This window comes from Patagioenas fasciata, chromosome 7 (genome assembly GCF_037038585.1).
Source record: "Patagioenas fasciata isolate bPatFas1 chromosome 7, bPatFas1.hap1, whole genome shotgun sequence".
Lineage (NCBI taxonomy): Eukaryota > Metazoa > Chordata > Aves > Columbiformes > Columbidae > Patagioenas > Patagioenas fasciata.
Window position 1 is genome coordinate 754461 of NC_092526.1, and position 20642 is coordinate 775102.

General features: G+C 50.2%; 1 protein-coding gene across 6 annotated transcripts in view; it reads right to left on the reverse strand.

Moving 5' to 3' along the window:
- Positions 1-10105: 10105 nt before the first annotated feature.
- PKP4 (plakophilin 4) overlaps positions 10106-20642 on the reverse strand; it is a 72436-nt gene continuing 61899 nt past the window's right edge. For all 6 annotated transcript variants that reach the window (XM_065840773.2, XM_071810640.1, XM_065840772.2 and 3 more), the window contains 12 exons: positions 20278-20491; positions 19295-19478; positions 18177-18294; positions 17504-17695; positions 17199-17372; positions 15882-16032; positions 13629-13824; positions 13284-13368; positions 13062-13179; positions 12439-12570; positions 11652-11725; positions 10106-11146 (listed from right to left, as the gene is read on the reverse strand). In XM_065840773.2, coding sequence (XP_065696845.1) covers positions 10898-11146; positions 11652-11725; positions 12439-12570; positions 13062-13179; positions 13284-13368; positions 13629-13824; positions 15882-16032; positions 17199-17372; positions 17504-17695; positions 18177-18294; positions 19295-19478; positions 20278-20491 — 1887 coding nt within the window. In that variant the 3' untranslated portion in view covers positions 10106-10897. The remainder of the gene's footprint in view (positions 11147-11651; positions 11726-12438; positions 12571-13061; positions 13180-13283; positions 13369-13628; positions 13825-15881; positions 16033-17198; positions 17373-17503; positions 17696-18176; positions 18295-19294; positions 19479-20277; positions 20492-20642) is intronic.

Sequence of the window (20642 nt, forward strand, 5' to 3'; positions counted from 1 at the left end):
TTGCCGTCGCTCCTGTCCACTTGTTCCAGCTTCCCTGCTTCTAGAGATTCCCAAAGCAAAACATGGAAGAAGAAAAATCATTAGTGTCAGGATTTCTTTGAGATTCTCTTGTTCTTGCATCTCAACAACTAAAAGCAGAGAGAGAATGCGAAAATAAGATGTGATTAGGCACAATCAGAATGGGGAAATAAAGCAGAAAAAGTGGAAGAGAACATGGAATAAAAACCAGTAAGGACTTACAGCACAACAGCTGCCTGATGGGTGGCTACTGTTGGCTTGGACTTCCAGAGCAGAAGAAGTTAAAGGACATTCAAACCAAGCCAAGTCTATTTGATATTTTAGTTCTGTGCATATGAGGCAGGAAATAACTTTGAAATGCTGCAATTTCCTTCCCAGAAAAACAACTTACTTTGCCAATATGAAAGTCAGTAGTACTACATGTCTCTGCCAACAAGGATTTTGCTTGAAATGGATGATAACGATATTGATCGGGGAAAGAAACGCAGATAAATCAGCCTGAAGGAGAGATAACAAAAGAAACTATTTCTGAAGTATTTGTTCAGTAGTAAGGATTTTTTGTATTAATGCTACTCTGCCTCAGCAGAGAAACATTGATTTTTCAGTTTATTTAAATGAACTTGTGTATGGTACCTTCCTCATATCAGAGCTGAATGATTCGGGAGCTAATAAAGCATTTGCTTTCTCTGCATCTGCCGATAACAATGACAAGTGAACCAAAGTCAGCGTCTCTTTGCACTGCTCAGGTATCAGAGGGTTCCTGTACTCGCACGGAAGTCACCGTTGGATGTTGTCCACAGCTGCGGCACGCGACAGCCACCCCGTGACACCTGGTGGCCCCTGCTCCCGACAGCGGAGCAGTTCTGGGGCAGACACTGTCCAGGAGCCGTGAACGCCAGTGTGTAACGATCGCTGCACTTCGGCAAGTTGTGGTGGCGGCTCCCATGCATGCTGCTCTGATTTCAGATGTAAGGCCCCCTTAGAGCCCAGAGCAGACATAGCCCTTTCCAGTGGATACTTTTTGTAAACAGCTGCTATTTTAATGACACAGCCTACTTTATGTTATCTTGGAGGTGCTGCTGAATCTGCTGGTAGGATAAGGAAGAAATAGCTGTGAAGAAAAGCAAGAGTGAGAAAATCAAAATAAATAAAGCAGGGAGAGCAGAAGAACCCAGAAAGCCGTGCGAGCTGGTTACCCTGCTGCAGCTCCCACCTCCTGCGTGCATTCGGCCTCCAGCTCTCTTCTCCACCACTGTCCCCTCGGTGCCCAACTCATCTCCATCACCATCCCCTTGGTGCCCAACTCATCTCCATCACTGTCCCCTTGGTGCCCAACTCTTCTCCATCGCTGTCCCCAACTCGTCTCCATCGCCATCCCCTCGGTGCCCAACTCTTCTCCATCACTGTCCCCTCGGTGCCCAACTCATCTCCATTGCCATCCCCTCAGTGCCCAACTCTTCTCCATCACTGTCCCCAACTCGCCTCCATCGCCATCCCCAACTCGCCTCCATCGCCGTCCCCTCGGTGCCCAACTCTTCTCCATCACTGTCCCTTTGGTGCCCAACTCATCTCCATCGCCATCCCCTCAGTGCCCAACTCTTCTCCATCGCTGTCCCCAACTCGTCTCCATCGCCGTCCCCTCGGTGCCCTCGGCTCAAACCTGGAGTTCGGCAGTTGAACTGTTGGGATTCCTCTGACACCGTGACACTAACAATGAGAGACATTGGCCTCGTGGTTCTGCTCAGAAGGCTGCCTTTGGCAGTGAGGTAACCGCCTGTACCATTGCCTACGAGCCTGCTTCAGTATCCAAACCCAGTCCCTCCTGGCTTTTTAGTTAAAAACAAAACTGTATTCCCACTCAAACACAAAAGCCATAGCAGTTCTCACCCATGCTTCCTGTAAAATCTTCTGCAACCTCTATAAAACTGATTGAAAGAAGGAAATTCTAAGGTCTGATTCATTTAATGCTTCAATTTATTTAGATTTTTTTTTGGTGCAGGTACACGACTTTTATTTATTAGCACATGCTTTTTCATTTTGTTAATCTGTCCTTGGTTTTTATTGTCTCTTTATAGTAGTTCAGTATAAAGTTAATAATGTTGCAAAGAACATTATTAAGTACCTAAAGCATGGAGAAGATCAGTTAGTGAAGGCAGCCACAAGTTCGGTGATTTTTACATTGACGTAATTGTTGACTAGTGCATATGTTATGCATCGGACAACAGCTGTAGGAGGTCTGGTTTCACATCGGAGAGGCCGAACCGCTTCTCCCGGGGAGGCTGCGGAGCTCGGGCCCCAGCTCTGGTCTGGATCCCAGCTGCTCCGCAGCCCGCGAGAGGAGCGGACGCTCCAGGCACGGCGCGGTGGCGCTGGGAGGAAGGGCGGTGCCGTCAAGGAGAAGGTGAACCTCCCTGGCTCATTCTGGGCCATGGAACCAACCTTTCTTGAGAGACTGCCTAGAAAGATACACCTTTGTCACCACATTTATCCATCCGAGTGTCCTGTTCCTGAGTAGTGGAATAAGTGAATCAATTGTAAAGAATTAAACTGCAGCACACTGAGCTGTATGGAAGCCCCTGCAGAAGCTTCACTATTTCTGTGATATCATAACAGCAACACTTGTTTCCTCAAAGGTTGACCGTGAGAATTTGTTGCTGTTCATGGTGGCCTTGGACCTTCACCACAGGGAAGAGCTTCACGGTGGAAGCAGAAGAAAGCAAAATATTTATTAGTATCTTGGAGGTTTTACACAACGTGTGATATTGAACTCCTTGCAACCAGCCAGCTGCAAATTACTTGTTATCGTTCCCATGTTTCTGAACAAATACACGAAAGCAACTGTCTGTAATAGCGTGAGTGGCCACCAGAGGGCATGTGGCAGTAATTGCATGGTAATTAATTCCTTCCCATGCCTAAGTTCCTGCTGGACCCAGTTGTAAATGAGAAATGTGCCTTTTTGTGGTGGGTAGAAATGGATTCAAGTTCTCCAGTGACTGCCGTTGGAACAGCAGCTTTCCGAAACAGCCCCGGTCACGGGACGCCCACCAACGAGCGGCGAGACCAGGAACCGGGAGCTGCCCTGCTCGTGTTTGCCTGCTTGGCATTTAGAGGGCTGGGATGACACTGCAGCAGCACAGAGCTAAAATGTAGTTGCTGTATGTACACAGAGGACTGAAAATGAAAGTTTAATGAAAGGAAAATGTCATAATTGATAGTCTTTGCAGAATGTCACAAAAAATATACAAAGACGCTGAAGCTGAATGTTCAGAATGAGTTTCAGTACACCCATTTTTCTTCTGTCTGTGTTGTCAGGATGGTTATGGGAAGACTCATGCTGTGAACCGGATTACAGCCTTTCCTCACCTGCAGGACCCGGAGGACACGCAGGCCGCAGGTGTCCCCGGGGTGGCACTGGACGGGTCAGTCCTGCCGCACCGAGGGGCCGAGCCCTGCCCAGAGAGCGAGCAGGACACACAGACACGGGGAGTCCTCTCTGTGCCCCTCGGGCTGCGGAACAGGATCAGCATGTATGGGGGAGTAATACATATGATGCTGGGTTAATAATACGTGTGACAGACCGTGGAAACATTGTCCTCGTGACCTTGTTTGTGTGCTGCCTGGAAAGCGCAGGGGCTGATTTGTCTGTGCTGCGTTGACAGGGAAACAGAACTTTTTATGCTCTTACAAAGGCAAGTGTAAGGTGAGTGCCACTGGATGGCGGCACGAAGCAGGGGATTTAGCATCGGCAGGACGGACGGAGCTGGAAGGCTGCGGTGAGCGCCCCCAGCTCTCCGCGTCCCTTCACACATCTCTGCAGACCGCGCAGCCCCGTGCGGGCTGGGGCGCTTCCCGCTGTCCTGCGGGAAATCCCCGCCGCAGGGTGTTTGTCCCCGGAGCGGGACAGCAGCTCCAGCCTACGGGGACTGTGTGCCCACAGCCCTAGAGGTCACAGCCAGCCTGGCCCTGCAGCCCACAGGACAGCGCTACCTGCACAGCGGCTCCTACATCGGCCAAACTTGGCAAGTTGCAGGTTTAGTTTCAAATATGGGTCATTTTCAACCTTCAAACAAATGGACTTGGAAGTTTGTTTGTGTTATATGGGAAAAATTTAAAAAACCCAGCCGAGAGTCATTTTGCATAGTCTTTTTACAGGCCTCAGTGTCACATGTATAACCGGTGAACAAACAGGATGGATGTTACAGGGCACGTGGAAGGAGCAGGGTTATAACAATTTCCTCTGCAGGCCTTAGTGTGCCAGGCACGAGCAGGGGTAACAGACCTATATGATTTAACATTTCTGTTGTTGCTGTTGTTTCCAGTGTTTGAATGTTTAATAATATTAGCAAGCTATACAAACTAAATACCTTCTGGACAGCTGATGAAGAACATTATCCCTGTTTCATTGTATGTGATTATAATTGTGTGCAGTATTTGAAATTAGATACATCTTCATCCAAATGAGCATAGTGACCTCTCTGGATGAGTGATGGCTTTAGACAGGCTCTGGATCAATAGGAGTGCTGGGGAATTTGCAGCCAAACTGAAGGGATATATATTTTGTTCCCTTATTAAGCACTCATAGACAAGGATTGATTTCTGGGCAGAGGGGAGGTTGTCAACAGCAGTAATTCAGCATTTCATGTGATGTGATGATCTCAGTTTCCCGTATCTCTCCGGACATTCTGGTGCACTGGCAGATTCTGGATTCACTCAACTATTTGGATAATTCTAGGACACAGTCAAATGAACTGTGTGACTATGCAGTGACTTGATTATAAGACTTTTGTAATAGGCTGGTGGTCCTTTGTATTTAGTCCTAACGGAGATCATAGTGTGCGATTCCTTTGTGCTGATGGACAGGTGGATAACTCATCCCAGACTCGTCCTACTCAAGAAAAATGAACTCACCTACGCCTTCAAGAATGAGCAAGAACCTTCCTACCTCTGCAGTTCAACAGCACCCTGCCCAGAGCCCTGCGCTGTGCGCCGTGTGCTCGGGGCGAGAGCAGCACCCAGCGCTCTGCCTGTCCCTGCTGACCCAACCCGCCTGCTCCTACCACCGGTCCGTGCTGACCCAACCCGCCTGCCCCTACCACCGGTCCGTGCTGACCCAACCCGCCTGCCCCTACCACCCGTCCGTGCTGACCCGACCCGCCTGCCCCTACCACCCGTCCGTGCTGACCCAACCCGCCTGCCCCGGCCGCCCGTCTGCGCTGACCCGACCCGCCTGCCCCGGCCGCCCGTCTGCGCTGACCCAACCCGCCTGCCCCTACCGCCCGTCTGCGCTGACCCGACCCGCCTGCCCCGGCCGCCCGTCTGCGCTGACCCGACCCGCCTGCCCCGGCCGCCCGTCTGCGCTGACCCAACCCGCCTGCCCCTACCGCCCGTCTGCGCTGACCCGACCCGCCTGCCCCGGCCGCCCGTCTGCGCTGACCCGACCCGCCTGCCCCGGCCGCCCGTCTGCGCTGACCCGACCCGCCTGCCCCTACCGCCCGTCTGCGCTGACCCAACCCGCCTGCCCCTACCGCCCGTCTGCGCTGACCCGACCCGCCTGCCCCGGCCGCCCGTCTGCGCTGACCCGACCCGCCTGCCCCGGCCGCCTGTCTGCGCTGACCCAACCCGCCTGCCCCGGCCGTCCGGCCGCTAACCTGCCTGCCCCAGCCGCCCGGCCGCACTAACGCGACCCGCCTGCCCGTCTGCTAACCTGCCTGCCCCGGCCGCCTGTCTGCGCTGACCTGACCCACCTGCCCCGGCTGCCCGTTTGCGCTGGTCCAACTCGCCTGCCCCGGTCGCCTGTCCGTGCTGACCCGCCTACCAGTCTGCACTGACCCGACCCGCCTGCCCTGGCTGCCCGTCCGCGCTGACCCGACCCGCCTGCCCCGTCCCCCCGTCCGTGCTGACCCGACCCGCCTGCCCCGTCCCCCCGTCCGTGCTGACCCGACCCGCCTGCCCCGTCCCCCCGTCCGTGCTGACCCGACCCACCTGCCCCAGCAGCGCTGACACTCCCTGTTCCCTCAAATAACACGGAGGAGTTGAATCAACTTTCATGTGGTTTGAGCAGTCAGAAATGCTTTGAACATACGAAGAGAACCAAAACCCTAATACTGTGTATGAGTGCCCATGTTCAACAAAGCATTGGGCAGTTGATTCCTCCGGTTTCATTTTCGGTGGTTTTTTGTTTTGTTGGTTTTTCAGACCCAACAGGTTCTGCAGACACGGGAAGCCGTTGTCTTAACTGTTTGCTGGCACGAGCCGACGTGTCATCTGTAGGTGGTTCACTTTCTAGAGACTTAAAGACCTGGCTTCTTTCACTGGGCAAACACACGCTATTGCTTTTCACCTACCACCTATGCTCTCGCTGCTGAAATCGCCGATAGAAGTCTTTGAGATGCAGTGCCATGGGTGCTTTGTCTCTTTGTTTCGGTGCTGCCCGTATTAAAACACCGCCATAAATAAAGCTGTGCTCACGGCAGGTTGAAGTTGCAGCACACAAGCGTCAGAGAAGTCTCCATGTTTCCTTCTCAAAACTGAGAACACCGGCCTCTGGCAGTTCAGTTTACTCTGGGAAATAATCTATTCCGGTACTGACCCTTGCAGCGGGTTTGTGGACACAAACAGGGTTCCCCGCAGGCTTGAGGGTCCTTAGCAGGTTTCAGAGCAGATGTGTGGTGCGGAGGCTTCACAGCTGCCCAGGGGTTTGATCGTCCTGCATCACGTTCACGGAATCCAGTCAGAGCTGGTTTCCTGGGGTTGATCTAAAAGTGCTCCCGAATGTCCCCGTTACACGTTTTAAGCTCACCTGATTAGGTTTTATGAAAATAACACTTCTAGGATGATTACACTAGCATGTCTAATTATGATGTAATTATCAACTCTACTGTTAATTAAAATGCCATAATGAAAGCTAAGTAAACACTTTTTTTTGATAGCCTGAAAAACCTAATAAGAGTGAAAAACGCCTCCATCTTCTTTGAAAACACGTGCATTTTAGACTGATGAATACCCTGTTAGTTGTATGCACCTAAATATAAAAGACTATTTAGAATCTGCGATGCAGTGATGAGCAGTTTGGATACAGGAGCTCACAGCACCACTCGCACGCTGGCTGAGCAGACGCAGCACCTTGGCGGAGCAGACGGGGCTTCTGCCCCCGTGCTGCGTGCAGGGATCGTCCGTGCGCAGCCCCTGGGCGTCCCCTGCTCCCGACTCCGGCTGCTCGGCTGCGCCACCAAGGCTGCGCCACCAAGGCCCTCATCTACCCACAGCCGCAAAGCACGTTTGTTTGCTTGTTTGTTCCCCAGAACCTGACTAAAGTTCACATTGTTACCTTTCATGAGCATCGGTCTTTCTTAGAGACTCAAACCCAGAATGCACGCGAGCACCGTCCTTGGCCGAGGTCTGTTCTCTCCAGTTCAGGCAGTGTCTGTCAGCTCTGACATGCCAAGGCGTTTGTCTTTGTCCAGCGTTCAGAACCCTTTGCTCGCTGGGCTGCTCCGGCGGTGGCGATGCTGTCCCCGCAGCTCGCTGTCCCCGCAGAGCGTTGTCCCCGCAGCTCGCTCTCCCCGCAGCTCGCTGTCCCCGGAGCTCGCTGTCCCCGCAGAGCGTTGTCCCCGCAGCTCGCTGTCCCCGCAGAGCGTTGTCCCCGCAGCTCGCTGTCCCCGCAGCTCGCTGGTCCCGCGTGTGTCCCCGGGGGCCGCACACAGCCCAGGGCTCTGTGCCACACTGAGGAGTCGCCACTTCTCGCCCGTTGAGCGTATGCAAGACAACTGACGCAAGCCAAAGGATCTCCTCATGAATGCTGGCCTGGAAAAACACCTCTGTGCTTTCATACAGCCTTCTTGTATGGGAGGATCTCCCTTCGCCAACGTTCCAGGTCAGACTGTTGAGAATGATGAACATTCGTGCGTGACTTACATTGCCAAACTTGTTGATAATGGACACTTCTAATTCAGGCAGGAGTAATGACCACCAAAAAAAAAAAGTAAGGGACCAAGATTCTTCTGAGCCAATTTAAATAATAATCCAGATTCATGTCCTTTCCAAGCCCGTTGTGTTCAGGGTTGCTCCAGGACAGAGAGCCGCAGCCCCGTGGGTAAGCGCTGGTCTCCCGGGTTCGGCGTTGCCACCGCACCTGTCGGCCGGGCTCGCTGCTCCGTGCAGCCCCGCGGCGGCACCGCCGGGGACGGCACGCACGGGGCCGCCGGGGCCCACCGGCGCTGCTGCGCCTGCTCCAGCCCATTCCTGCCGCACCGCCCCACTGCGAACATTCATTCCTCCTTTTCCTGCACCGTATTTGCAGCTGTCAGAAAGGTGGAAACAAAGTGTTACATTTCCCAGGCCACCATTATTATTGATTTCCAAATTAGCATCACCTTCTAAGGACCACCACTTTTTTCCAAAAGTTAACAATTCGTATCTTTCTCGGTGGCGTAGCAATCTGATTACAAAATCGCAAACGCAACGCGATTTAAATGCATTCAGCTTAGATTTATAGTCCTGACACTTCGAAACAGCCCCCAAAGCCAGGCTGCACCATGGCAGTGAAGAGCGAAACGCAACTGTGCCCTATTTCTGCCCCACTCCACACATCCAGCCTGAAACTACACGTAAAGGGATATTAACCAACACATGTACTGTACAGATCGTTTTAAGCAGTATAGCACCAAGACATAATGTGTCAAAATACACAAATAATGAGACCAATGAAACAAAACTGACCATGAGCAATACGTAAATATTCCACAGCATAACAAATCCAAAGTGGGGGTGCTGTCCCAAACCTTGCTGGATTTGACCTCGATGAAACTGCCTCCGATGAGAAACAAAAATCATTGCACCGCACAGTTGCTTTGTTTGAGTCCCTCCCTCTGTTTTGGAGAAGTATTAACAGATTCAAAGAGGCCAATAGTAACAATGACCCTTCCAGTCTATTATTTTGTTACCTGAAGCTAATTTAAACTTTCCTGGGACAATAAAATGCCAAATGAGCACATGTGGCTCAGAGAGCTCAGCACCGTCAGCAGGTTACGGACGTACCGGGTAACCAGCGTGGACTGGCCCCAGCCTGGGTGCCAGAGCTCGCGCAGGGCTCTGCCCGCGGACAACGGCGGGGGCCAGCGGTGAATCATCCTCACGAGAAAAACCCCCAGTCAGGCAGGTGGAAACCGTTTTCTACCTGAGGACAACAAACGAAGCATTTTAGGAGAGGGAAGGCAGTGGGGACCGCGCGGCGCGTGGGGTCAGCACCCAGCAGCGCCCTCCCTCCCGCCCCACGGACCCTGCACCCCGCAGCGCCCTCCCTCCCGCCCCACGGACCCTGCACCCCGCAGCGCCCTCCCTCCCGCCCCACGGACCCTGCACCCCGCAGCGCCCTCCCTCCCGCCCCACGGACCCTGCACCCCGCAGCGCCCTCCCTCCCGCCCCACGGACCCTGCACCCCGCAGCGCCCTCCCTCCCGCCCCACGGACCCTGCACCCCGCAGCGCCCTCCCTCCCGCCCCACGGACCCTGCGGCCGGGAGCGTCCCCGTGGCCCCGGGCGGGTCTGCTCACCCGGGCCCCTCGCGCTGGCGCCATCGGGTGCTCGGAAACACGGCCGAAGGACAGCGCAGCAACGGGGAACAGTGACTACAGTTTCAGACAGTATGAAGTTAAGAGACTCTAGGCATGGGGAAAGTACGTGGTTTAGTTACTTAAAATAATCAAAGATTTTTATTGTAAATAAATCAAGCAGAATGTAGCAAAAATGGAGACTATAATTTCTATGAAAGCAAGATCACCTCAATTTTCTTGGGGAGAGCAAGCACAGGAGTGACGGGAAGAAAACGGGGTAGAGTTCTGGAATATCCTGGATTGCCCAGCTCCAAAGTAAAAATAGTAGTCGAAGGAATAATGGGGAGAAAGTGCGTATTTCCCACTCCGGTCTGCCAGGCTGGCAATTCGGGATACATGCACAGAAAACACCTGGGAAAGTGGCCCCAAGGTTTTGACACATTTCACCTCCTAAAGCCATGCAATCAGATTAATGTTCACGGTAATTGTTTCCAAATATCATACACAGGAAATGAAAACAAATGAACAGGGCACAGCTTTCCATGGATGAGACTTCCATATTTATTGTTATTCCATGTGCATAGAAAATGGCAGTGAAGTTTCTTATGAAACAGGCAGGGAATGGGAGAGGTGCAGATATACCAGACTGGACCTTGTGCTTCAAAATTACACTATTCATTTTTAAAAGTTTGGTTTGTTCTCCTTTTAAAATTTATAACATTTTCTTGGATTTGTTTGTGCATGATGTTTCGAATTCCTTTTAAAATGACACACTGCATTACAAATGGATGGCACTTGAAACCAATGTGGCATCTCCATATTTACACCAACGCAGAAATTTACAAGACGGAAGAGCATACAACCTGACATCTAGTAGGAGCAATAAAACAAGGGCATCCATTTTATTTTCTCTGTACAAACTATCAGAACAAGACTTTTATTCACATTAAAAAAAACCAATCAGCTTTAATTTGCTCTGACCTACACGCTTTCCAAATTCATTGACTCAATTCTCAAACCTTTCATCACATCGCCCACACCCTCACCAGACTACAGGAGCTACAATAATGATACCTAACACCTAAACCGAGCGGAACCCCAACCATCCCTTCCAGTTCCCTTCCAGCTTTTCTTCCTGACAACTCCTCACTCAAAAAACAAACAAAAAAACCCAAATAAACAAACAAAACAAAACAAAAAAAAAAAAAAGAAAAAAAAAGAAAAAATCTGCCTTGTTCCTTCTTTTATTTCACTTTCACTTTCACATTCACACCCAGCCCAGCACAGGAGGCCGTTCCATTTCCTCCCCTGCGCGGGTTGCCCCGGCTGCTACACCCAGGAGTCGGGGGAGCCCGGGTACTGCTCCGCGCGGTACGAGGAGCGCCTGGTGGAGTAAAAGTCCACGTAGTTCGTGGCTGACTTCAGTCCGTACTGTGCTGCGTAATCCGACGCAGCGGGGAAGTGAACTCGGTCGTCGTAGTACGGGTCTTCGTAGCTGTGCGGGGACTGCAGGTACAACCTGTACGCGTCGTAGGTTTTCCTGTTGGCGTCTTCTTGGCTGTAGTACAACTGCTGATGCTGTTGACAAAACGGTAGAAAAAAAGCTTTGAAAATATAATTAGCAGAGAAAATATTTGTTTCTCAAATGTACACACGTTATACAGAACCTCTCCCTACAAAGTTCAGTGCAGCTCTACCCATGGTGATGGTAACAGAGGTTTCCATGCTCCGGGAAATGAACCTCATCCTTAATTAAACTAAAGGGAGGACAAACGGCTGAGCCTGTCTGCGCGTCTGCTCCCCCCTCTCCAGAACGGCGCGTTAGGGTAGAGCACAGCACTGACCGCACCGACCCAAAACCCCGCACTCGAGTCAGGACAGCGCTCTCAGATCCCAGCACAGGAACATGCTAGAGCCCGTCACTGAAAAAGGACACGGAGCTAGCAAGTACAGGAGCGCATTAGTGCCCAGCAACACAGCCTGCTGTGGGTACCGCCACAGAAAGACCCTGCTCACAGCACCCCCCGAGGTCCTGCTGCACACTGTGTGCTGAGCCCCGATTCCAGAGAAAGCTGGGACTCACCTGTAGTCGTCTGCTCTGTTCTCTTGCTGGTGAGGAATAGGAACTGATGTAAATTGGTGACGGTTTGCTGGAACCTGGGGAAAACAGTTGATGGCATAAACTTCAGTCTTTATTCTTTCGTCTGTAAGTCTATTTACTTCTATTTTACCCAAACAATTAAGCCTACAGATTTCAGTATCTACCAATAACAACACAATACAGGCAAATATTGTGCCTCAGCAGTGGTTAAAGTGAAACCAAGAGGCTCCTTTGCATTGCTGATTTTTGTTTTACAGACTAATAACCTTTCAAACATGGAATTTCCTTCTCTTTGTTTACTGTCATCTCTATATTGTTTTGTGACTTGTGTCAAATAGTAAGAAGGAAAAGGGAGATCAGGGAAAAGATAAAATACTGGTATAATTTAACAATAATAATATGTGGTAGTATATTATAATAATAAAATATTATTTATAAAATGTTGATAATGGTGATAATGATAATAATAATGTAATGTGCATTAAAAAAATTCTATAATTGGATTTGAAATAAAAATAGAAATTCCAAACACCTCTCGCCTCTCAATATGTAACCAGATCTTCTCTTATTCTGGTAACGTGCAATTTTAAAGAGAACAGCAGAGACAGCCGAAAAACCTGCTCTGTTCCACGTGCAGGGAATATCCTGAATAAAACCGAGCACAACACTGCGCAGTAACAAGGTTGCTGGCGCGGCTGTCCAGACTGTATAAACCCATCGCGCGAGCAGCGTCACGTGCTGTTACGAGCTCACCTGGCAGGTATCTTACCGGTGTATATGTCTTTGTGTGTGATGCCATCGCCTTGGTTATTGTAATACTGCATAGAAGGTTGCGCTCGCTCATACTCGGAGCGGGGCTCTCTAATTCCTAACAAAGCCGGGGACGAGGACGTGCTGCCAACTGAGGAGAAAAGGACGGTCGGTATCTACAGCAGCTGTGGCCGTGCCCAGCCTGCTCTGTACCCTCCTTGTCCCCCCTTCCTCGAGGATTAACAAACCAGAGACGTGCGGAATGGACAACACTCGTCCATCCTTTTTCCTGGATGAAGAACCCCAGTGTGAGACCTGTGAACAACGTACCCCGAGATGAGGATTTCACACCATAATGGTGGAGAAACCAGCTGAAACGGGAGAGCTGAGCCACGTCAGCAGGGCCTGAGCTGTGCTCAGAGTGCCGTGTCCAAAGCACGGGGCCAGCGCAGACACCCCGAGCCCTGCGCGTCCCACAGGGACAGGGGGCGCTGCAGTGTGTGACCAGCGGGTGTTCGAGCACAGGAGAGGCAGCACGGCCTCTGCGGCTTGGGTAGAATTAGCAGTCAACTGAGGGCTATCTGAGTTTAAAAAAGGGCTACCAGGTGCCCCTTCAGTAGATCTCCACGTTTCCTGACCGACCTGACTGGATGACAGGTGACATCTGCTGATTTGTTGTTGATAAGGAAGGATGTGATTTGAATCTCTCTCGCTCTAGTGTTGATACTGGTGTAATAAAATGACTTTGATTCCATCCATCCTGCGGAGCGGCAGAAAGAAAAAAACATCAAAAGAAATCACTTGTCATTAAATCAGGAGTTTTTGTAGAACTATTTTCCAGTGTAGGCTGATTTGGTAACTTACCTTTTTATAAATGCTACGGAGGTCTCGGTATTGCCATAATGTGTTCAGTACCTGGGCAGCTGCTTTGACAACTTTCAGTGAGGACCTAAGTAAAGAATATTATGTTATAGAAAGCCACTTAATTCCATTTAAAAAGAGCCATGTCTCTAAGCTACAAAATGGCCTAAACCTTGATAGCGTGAAGCAAGCCCGGGGTCTGGATGCCACACGTGGTGCCAGCGCGGCGTGGCCAGAGCGGCGCCAGCAGCCTGACCCCGAGGCTGCCGCGGAACCCGAGCCAGCGGGAAATCACTTCTGCGCAGCCGGGGTCACTGCGCCCGGCGCCGAGCAGGAGCTGCCACTCGCCTGTCACCGCGGCCCTTGGTGATGTTCACCAGCTTCTCGATGCCGCCGGTGTCCGCCAGCGCTTTGGCGTTCTCCATGTTCTTGCTGGTCACCTCGTGCAAAGCGCAGCAGATGGCGGCCACCGTCTCGTCCGACAGCACGCTCGGGCCGTTGCCTCCCGGAAGCCGATTAACCAGATCTCGCATGGCGTATTTACCTAGAAAAACCCACCGACAGAAACAAGTGAAGAAATACTTTTTGGTACTTAAGATTTGAAATTATAGGACTCATCACAAAACTGCATCTGAAAGCAATAAAATAAACACAGAATCAAAATGATGGAAACCTTCCAAGAATTGACATTTTACAGAGAGTCAAGAGAGACTTTTGATTTTGTTTTTTTTCCTTTTACCTTGAAAATGTGCAAGTTGCATTTATGCACTAAAACAGGAACATCTGTAAACAGGAATTATTTGGAGAAAGCAGAATCATTCCAGGAAAAAGGTCACGCTGTTGATTCTGATGGAGGAGCGCTGCAGGTTCCGAGGCCTTGTTTAGGGTAGGGTTAAAGAAACCCTCACAGTAACCCGGATCCTTTTCTTTCAGACGTTCTGTTCACTTTACTTGTTCCCCTAAGAGATCAGATCCCAGCGCTCTCAGATCTCAGTTCCCGACTGAGGCACAGGAATAATCACACTGCAGACAAAGGAAATTACCTGCAGCTCAGGGAACTTCTTTTTTCCTGTTTAGGCTATGCTGTTAATTAAATGATTAATCGATTTTATTGAAAACATGTATTTGTATATAACAGTGAACAACGAATAAGCTTTACAAAGCCATTAGTTATCTATTTGCACAATGTACCTCAGGGAAAAAAAATCCAAGAAAGAACTGTGCAAACAAAAGGAGCAGCTCGCCAAAGCCACCGCGGCACTGCCACCGAGGCAGCCGCAGCAGCTGCCCGGCCCCGCCAGCCCTCGGCGAGCTCATCCGCGCGGCTGCACGTGCCAGGTCAGGCTGTTATTCGCCCGAGCTTTCTGCAGGGTTCCGGCCCTGCAAACCCGTCATTCCTGCCCCTGCCACCGGCAGCAAAGTTGCATAAAGCAGGTGACCAGCATGGGTCACCTGGGACTCGCTTCATGTCTCCAGATATCTGATACCAAGATTAGCCAACAGCTCTTTCCTATCTAAGGCTTTGGCCAGGAGAGGGAGCAGGTGGAGGTGTGTTCCTGAATGGAGAAGTTCTGCCAGGAATGGAAAACAGCCCTGGAAAGACAATATCACCTGAGTACGACATCTCTGTGGCTGCTGCTATACAACAGGATTCTCACTGTACTCATTTCTCACGGAGGTGATACCTACTCTGCCAGAAAACATGTTCTGAACATCCAGGATGGACGAGCTTCAGCAATAAACAATAACATTCTGTTCACCTGCATTGATATCTTTAAGAACAGTGATACTCTCATCTGTATAAACAGTTGTTATATACTTCTCCCACTCGTCTACAACACAGAAAATGCTTCTGTAACAAAACGGGAACTTTTCCAGATCACAACACAGGTTAGCAGGGCTCCTTCAGGCCACAGCAGTCTGAGGTGAGGTGTGTTCGACACCTGCCGTAACGGACTGAGATTCCTCAGCAAGGCAGGACAATGTTATTTGTGGTTTTCTTAAATGCGACACGAGAAAGGCAGAGATGAACGCTTTAACTTTTAAATATTTAAACTGACAAAAGGAAAACAGTAAGTTTTTCTAGCAAGGACTCTTGTTGATTACGTAATTCACCAGACACACATATATACTGCTCTGCCTCTGAGTTCTCATAGAAATACTTCACTAGGAGAGGATTTCTTCCCTCTCTCCTTACCCCATACTATTAAATGAAGAATTTACTGATGCAGTGGCAGCAGAGCTTCCTGTCCTCGTAGAACACGAAGGGCCTTGGAACGCTCGGAGAAGGTCACTGCTCAGCTCCAAGGAAGCAGAGCTGTGTTCTCCGTCGTGTTCTGCACTGGCAGCTTCCTGCCCGGTGCCGTTTAGCGGAGGTGACCTATCCTTTGGAAAGGGATCGCTGTGCAGCTGGCTAAGGCGAACGGAAACGTCAGTGCTACTGAAAAGCTACTGCTGACACAAAGATGAATTTCTGTGCCCCAAATGACGTGGTGCAGTGAGATGGAGTTGCTATTTGTACTGGTAAATCCCACCCCGGTGCTTGTGCAGCCGGAGGTCTGACACGCTGGCGACGGCGCTTTTCCGTGGTTCTGTACGTACCGATCAGCTCCTTGTTCCGCACGTCCAGCGCCATGTTCCGGAGGGCAGTGGCCACGGACGAAACGACCCTGTCGTTGTCCATCCTCAGCAGCTCCACCAGGATCGGGAGCCCCTTCTCTTTCCTCACCGCGGCTCGGATGTACGCTGCAAACTGTGACACACGCCAGTCACTCACAATTCTGCCACAACGTTCCGACTGAAATAATCTCTTACTGCACTGGAATTCGTGAGTACGTTAGGAGCTGTTTCCCAAAGAAGAGTTCACATGTTAAATGAGTATCTTTTCTGTTATTAGAACGGCTTGGCTCTTTGTTGTTTTTACTCATGCCTCTTACAAAGCAATGTTGCTTTTCACTGTGCAAATGACATTACTGTAGCACATAAGCACTAACGATACGCACTAGAGAGAAACATTCACATGCATACTGAAAATTACGTGTTCCTTCCAAACACATTCCAGTATCTTGGGCGGGGAATAACCTGATGAAATTTAACAAGGGAAAAGTGCAGAGTCCTGCATGTGGGCAGGAACAACCCCAGGTTCCAGTATAGGTTGGGAAATTACATATTAGGGAGCAGTGTAGGGGAAAGGGAGCTGGGGGTCCTGGTGGACAGCAGGGTGACCATGAGCCAGCACTGGGCCCTTGTGGTCAGGAAGGCCAATGGGACCTGGGGTGTATTACAAGGGGGGTGGTCAGTAGATTGAGAGAGGTTCTCCTCCCCCTCTACTCCGCCCTGGTAAGACCACATCTGGAATGTTGTGTCCAGTTGTGGCCCCTCAGCTCCAGAAGGACAGGGAACTGCTGGAGAGAGTCCAGCGCAGCCACCAAGATGCTGAAGGGAGTGGAGCATCTCCCGTGTGAGGAAAGGCTGAGGGAGCTGGGGCTCTTTAGTTTGGAGAAGAGGAGACTGAGGGGTGACCTTATTAATGTTTATAAATATATAAAGGGTGAGTGCCACGAGGATGGAGCCAGGCTCTTCTTGGTGGCAAACTATGATAGGACCAGGAGTAATGGGATCAAGCTGGAACACAAGAGGTTCCACTTAAATTTGAGAAGAAACTTCTTCATGGTGAGGGTGTCAGAGCCTGGCGCAGGCTGCCCAGGGAGGTTGTGGAGTCTCCTTCTCTGCAGACATTCAAACCCGCCTGGACATGTTCCTGTGCGACCTCTCCTAGGCGTTCCTGCTCCAGCAGGGGGATTGGACTGGATGATCTTTTGAAGTCCCTTCCAATCCCAAACATACTGTGATACTGTGATCTTATTAAAAAACCCAGCTGAAATAGGACGGCAGGAGGCAGAGCAGGAGGCGACCGACCTTCCAGTTGCCCGCAGACAGGTTCTGGAGCGAGCCGGCCGAGCCCTCCAGCGTGGCCGGGTTGGAGCTCTCGGCCAGCAGCGTCAGGTACGGCTTCACCACCGATGGGTGCCACAGCATCTCCACCCCCTTGGGGGACTTGGAGAACCCGGGGATGGGCCCAACTCCGTCCCACTGCAAAAGAAACACGGAACTGCATCAGACCTCCGTATTTTCAATCAGCATGGGGTAGTTCTCCAAGCTACGTTCCCCCATCACCAGCTGAACTACAGCTGACACGCTGCGATACAAAGGAAATGGCAAACCTGATCCTCCTGTGAAGTTTTTTTTTTCTTCTTCTTTTTTTTCCCCCAGCAGCTCGGCTCTGAATCTTTGCTGGGTGACTCCTTTCCCAACAGGTCGTCCAGTTCATTGATCCCCAGCAGACGTGCCTGAGGTACCTCCAGCTCCAGTCGGTAGGAAAGGTTTCGCAAGGTACACACACAGTTTTCCACTGTCTGGAGCCAAACCACAAAGATGTCGGGTAATTAGGTACTTTCTTACACAGTGATAAAGCAAGGCAAACAAACTAAGCAGAGGTGAAAGGCATTTGGAGCACAAGCAGCGCATTGTAATTCTACGCCTTGCTTTGTCTGTTTCTCTGTGAAAACTGCGATCTCTCTCCTGATATCCTCAAATATGAAAATATAACAGCAATCTGTACTATAGTGGGATTTTTAGTACCCTGAAAATGAAAAGCACAAGAGCTTATTATTATTTTCTTAAAGAATGACTACTTCAACACTGATGAAAATGAAAAGCACAGAACAAGTTGTATTATGCAACAGAATGTGATTGTGCGTCAGTAAACCAGGAGTGGGAGAGAAGCCCAGTTGAGCTAAGCACCTCACAGTGCTAAATGATGCTACACAGACCCCTACGATCCTATGGGACACACGGTTTAGCACTATTAACCATGGAGAGGAGGCGTGCACACACCTTGCTGTCATAGTCGGAGGTGTTCACGCACGTGTGGATCACGTAGAGCAGCGAGTCCACCAGCCCTTCGCAAGCCCTCATCTGCTTCCGCGCCTCCTCGCCCGCCGAGCTCAGGTTCCTGCAGGGGGGAATGACAAGGAACAACACGTATCCACAACGGTCTTGTTAGACAGCCCGCGGCCGCTGTTTATCCAGCGGATTGACAGTGGAGAAGTTAAAAGCAAACCCATCATTTTGTGCAGGAACCCACCCCCATTCTCACAAAACATAAACACGATCCCAAACCAGTTTCAAGGCAGCGCCGAGTCCCTGACAGAGCCTGGCACGAGCAGAACCCTCTCCCACCCCGAGCCCTCTCTGCTGTACGAGCCCAGCTCTACGTCCGCACGCGCTGCAGAGCAGATCGCTGAGCTGGTCTGTGCTAGGAACACCCTTCTGGAAACCGGATCCCGCGGGCGATCTGCGGCGCAGGCTCACGAACCGTGTAACGGCGCTGCCCGGCCGGAGCAGAGCGGCTCATAGGCGGGCGCGGGGAAGGAAGGGCTGGCACAGGCTGCGCGGTGCAGGCAGAATGCGCGCCGGGCCAGGGCTGCGGCCCGCGCTGCACACACAAACACCTCATACCCCTGGCCCTTGGATTCTCTTCAGATATTTTAGTTCTGCCTTTTATTATTCTGAATGCTTTTTTCTTTCTTACTACTGCTTGAGAAATCCACAAAGGGAACCGTTGAACACTTCTTTACTGACATGTGTGCACACACAAATAAGGATCTAACTATAAAGAATCACCACACATTTTTTTCCCTAAATAATATTGATAAGCCCTACACATAATACAAAAAAAATGCAACAATTAATAGGGGAAAAGTGCTATAATTGTAACTTATAAAAAAACACAACGGAAGCTTAACCACCAGCCACGATAGTTACCATCTCTTAGTCACTAACTCCGTAGTTTTCCTATTTTTCTAGTATGGAACAAAAAACTCAGATGCAAAAGCTGCCTAAATGATACAATTGTGTAACAACCCTTGTGTCTTAAAACTGACAGTGTAAGGAGGACCCACTGGATAGCACGATTACTCTGTGCAAGGGAATCTTCCAGAAGAGCGAGTTACCTCAGGCATCCCGTGGTATTGCGCAGAACCAGGGACGTCTGGAACTTCATTTTGTGATCATCGTCAAAGGAGGAGCTGTTCCACCCGGAGTGGGGCACTATCACAGTGTTGGTCAGCGTCGACAGGGCGTCTCGAATGATTGTCATCTTCACCGCGTCGCAGGAAGACAGGTTCCAGAGCACCCCTGAAGATTTCATTGTAGAACAGTCAGAACAGACTTGGCAAGCAAATACAAAGCAGCATTAACAACCCAAAAGACATCACTAAACACGAGAAAGATAACCTACCTATGCAAAACATTATGAAAAAGAGATAGCGGATGTACGCAGCACCCAGCAAATCTGCCTTTTTCTGGTGGAAATGGAGTTCCTTCACGTGTTAGAACTGCAGATCACTCTCATTTCTGCACTTCTGTCTGCACCAAGTAGGTTGGTGGGCTGTAAGCTGAACGTGCTGCCCCCACTCAAGAGATGAGGGCTGTGTGCACTGTCACTCGCCATGACCTTACTAGCGGGCTGTGCACCGAGATGCTTCTATCACTTGCATACTACTAGCAATTTTCTGCCTGTAATTCAACACACATTTACACAGTTTGGGTCCAGCTTATGAATTCTGCAAGATCTTACTTAAAACCTGTCAGTGGATGATAAGAGAAAGCCTGTAATAAACCAAATGTTAGGAGTCAATAAAGAAGACTGAGCTGCGTATTGAGGAGAATCATTCTGGGGAAAATTTACCCTAAGTGGAGCTTTAGCGCAGCTATCTCAAGATTCACTTCTCCTGGTGAACCTATACTTCTCTGCTAACACTTTAACTAGCAGTTATCAAAATAAAGGGGTTTGTATTCACAAAGAATACCAATGCCCAAATAACAATCCGGTTGATACACTCAACTCCAGTCACTTGCCAGTTATTCCCATCTTGTCCACTTGAGAAAAATTATCTGTAATATAATTCTCTGCTTGTTTCTATTCAAAACGTACCTGTTACAAGCTCTTTAATTTCGGCATCAACAGACTTTCTCAACAATCGTAGAAGCGCAGGTATCCCACCGACGTTCTTCATTGCTATTTTGTTTTCATCCGTGGACTTCCCGTACACGAGGTTCCGCAGCGCGCCACAGGCGTTCTTCTGAACCTCCAGCACCCGGTGATCCAAGAGATCAACCAGGTGCTTGATTCCTCCCAGCCTACACACCTGGAAAAAGAACATCGGGATCATCAGCACCCACTCATTTCACCCATTCCGCTCTACAGCTTCAAAAGGCTTTTTTTATTTTTTAGTAAACCCACCACATTCCATTCTATTCCAAGAAGAAATATTGTTGGGTAATCTCAATAAAGTAACT